This window comes from Palaemon carinicauda, chromosome 23, assembly GCF_036898095.1.
Source record: "Palaemon carinicauda isolate YSFRI2023 chromosome 23, ASM3689809v2, whole genome shotgun sequence".
In the NCBI taxonomy this organism is placed as follows: Eukaryota; Metazoa; Arthropoda; class Malacostraca; order Decapoda; family Palaemonidae; genus Palaemon; species Palaemon carinicauda.
In genome coordinates, this window is record NC_090747.1 from 34,493,769 (window position 1) to 34,496,268 (window position 2,500).

The following is a 2,500-nucleotide window of genomic DNA, read 5'->3' on the forward strand; positions in this document are numbered from 1 at the left end:
ATAAATCGGTTGGAACTTTTGACCGGGGAAACGTCTGTCTATATCCGAACATAACTTGACAACAAAACGTTTACCCGATTGAGCGGTTTAAAGAATTGATATAAAAAATTTATCCGGGTGTCGCCGATCGCTTGCTTTTGACATTACCCATAGTCATAAAACAAAAAAATTTTGGGTAACGTACCTACAACTATAACGTTAAATAATAAAATAGCATACACGCCAACCTTTGATCACAGCACTGGCAGCATTTTTGCTTGTTCCCCAGTCGCGCTTGCCAGCGCTGTGATCAAAGGTTGGCGTGTATGCTATTTTATTATTTAACGTTATAGTTGTAGGTACGTTACCCAAAATTTTTTTGTTTTATGACTATGGGTAATGTCAAAAGCAAGCGACCGGCGACACCCGGTTAAAATTTTTATATCAATTCTTTAAACCGCTCAATCGGGTAAACGTTTTGTTGTCAAGTTATGTTCGGATATAGACAGACGTTTCCCCGGTCAAAAGTTCCAACCGATTTATCGGTTTTTGGGTAAAATATCACTCTTTTTTTACGCAAGCGTATTGATTAACTAGTTTATAGTCATATCTTCAAAATGTGAGGTCAGACATGTCTATAACTTATTATTCAGAAGCTGAGAAATAAATGTTGAAAGTTCGCTTAAAGATGTCAGTTTGATGCCTTTTGAAACTTAAGTACGTGACTACAGCCTTCGTGATTACCGCAAAACATTCCCACATAGCCTATACAAAACCTGAGGTCGAACAGCTATCTAGCTCATTCAGAAGCTAAGATTATAGAGTTGAAACTTTGCTAAAAAGCGTCTATCCATGACTCTATATCGAACACCTGAAAGTTGACGTCATTTTTGCTATTTTTTTGCATATTTATGACGTCATATTTCACGAACCTTATAACATAGGGACTTGAAACTTTTAGGATCGGCTAGTTAAATTGAATAGAACTAAATCCTAGAGTTTCAAGCTTATACTATGTCCGGAAAGCACTTTTCTGAAAACCCGGTATTTCTGGTTTACTTAATCGTATATAACAGCACTGGCAGCATTTTTGCTTGTTCCCCGGTCGCGCTTGCCAGCGCTGTGATATACATTCACACTCATGTGGAAGGGGGAGTAATCACACCCATTATGAAAGGAGGGAGGAATGAGGTACCACACTATCCCAAATATTGCTAAACCAGCGGGTTGTATTTAGTAAAGGGGGCGAGGGTTGGAAGGATTGAATTTTTGTGTTTGTACGTGAATGCGTGTACATGTTTGCATATTTACCTCAATATTTAGACGTCATTTTTGACGGCTCCTGTACACTATTATAGAATATTGATAATAATTCTTTTTTTAATTAATTAGCAAAATAGAATTTGCTCAAACAGTTTTACATTCTTTTTTTTTTCAAGTATTTCTAAAGTCTTGTTACGTTAGTTGGTGTTTGAAATTCCTCCTTTCGTTTCGGCTCCTGACTAAAGAGATCGGTCGGAGGCGATTCGAATTCCCTCGAGTTTGTTCAAATACTTTTCGGTTTGTGATGGAGTTCGAGCATTTCCCCATTTTAATCTTGCTCTTTTATTCAGATTGGAAAATAAGCAAACCGGTTTTGTCATGTATATTTTCGTGTTTAGGTCCTTGCATGTTTTTTTTTCCAATGTGCCAAAAATACAAATTCAACCTAGAGAAATTATAGTTACAAAGAAATACAAAATTTCGGTTGTGGATTTCGTATTTTCTGTATCATTTATATAACTATAATCAACGAGTAGAACAAATTCTAGTTTATCTAAATCCTACATTAAATTCTATCAGAATTTTATGATACAAATATTCAAGTATAACTTATAAATATCAATTCTAAAGAGAAGAAATTAACAAAAAAATATTCAATTAAGTTCTAATAATCATAAAAGTTCATTTATGTGAAACAAACGCCGTTACTGATCTTGAAATATTTTATAACTATGATTCATTACTTATATACTTTGTTCATTTCCTTATTTCCTTTCCTCTTCAGGCTATTTTTCCTTTTTTTTTTGAGCCCTTAGGCTTATAGCATCTGTCTTTTGAAGGTAAGGATGTAGCATAGCTAATAATAATAATAATAATAATAATAATAATAATAATAATAATAATAATAATAATATTTTAGTTGTAGACCCTCTTTCAATCATGTTTCATTAAATGAAATGGCATTCTTCGTGCAATTAAGCGTTTCAAATTCTTGGATTTTTCTTATTTCTTCAGAAACGCATACCGCCAGTAACTGTGCTATGTTTGACATCAATAGGGGATGCAAAATACATGGAATAAGTTCTACAATTTTACTAAAAGTAAACGAGTCACAACAAGTACAATTAAATTCGTCCGCTAAACGTTACAAGAGGGTACCCAATGTCTCCTCTCATCTTCAGGTTCGTCAAGTCACGCACTGGTCGCTGATTGGTCCTCATGTGCAGAGTCCATATCTAGTTTGGGACGAGCTGCTCTC

General features: G+C 34.7%; 1 protein-coding gene across 1 annotated transcript in view; it reads right to left on the bottom strand.

Moving 5' to 3' along the window:
* The window catches only part of LOC137617531 (mastermind-like protein 2), a 9,676-nt gene extending 7,214 nt beyond the window's left edge, over positions 1–2,462 (bottom strand). Inside the window, exon 1 of the mRNA XM_068347546.1 lies at positions 2,391–2,462. Coding sequence (XP_068203647.1) covers positions 2,391–2,462 — 72 coding nt within the window. The remainder of the gene's footprint in view (positions 1–2,390) is intronic.
* Between the last annotated feature and the right edge of the window lie 38 nt (positions 2,463–2,500).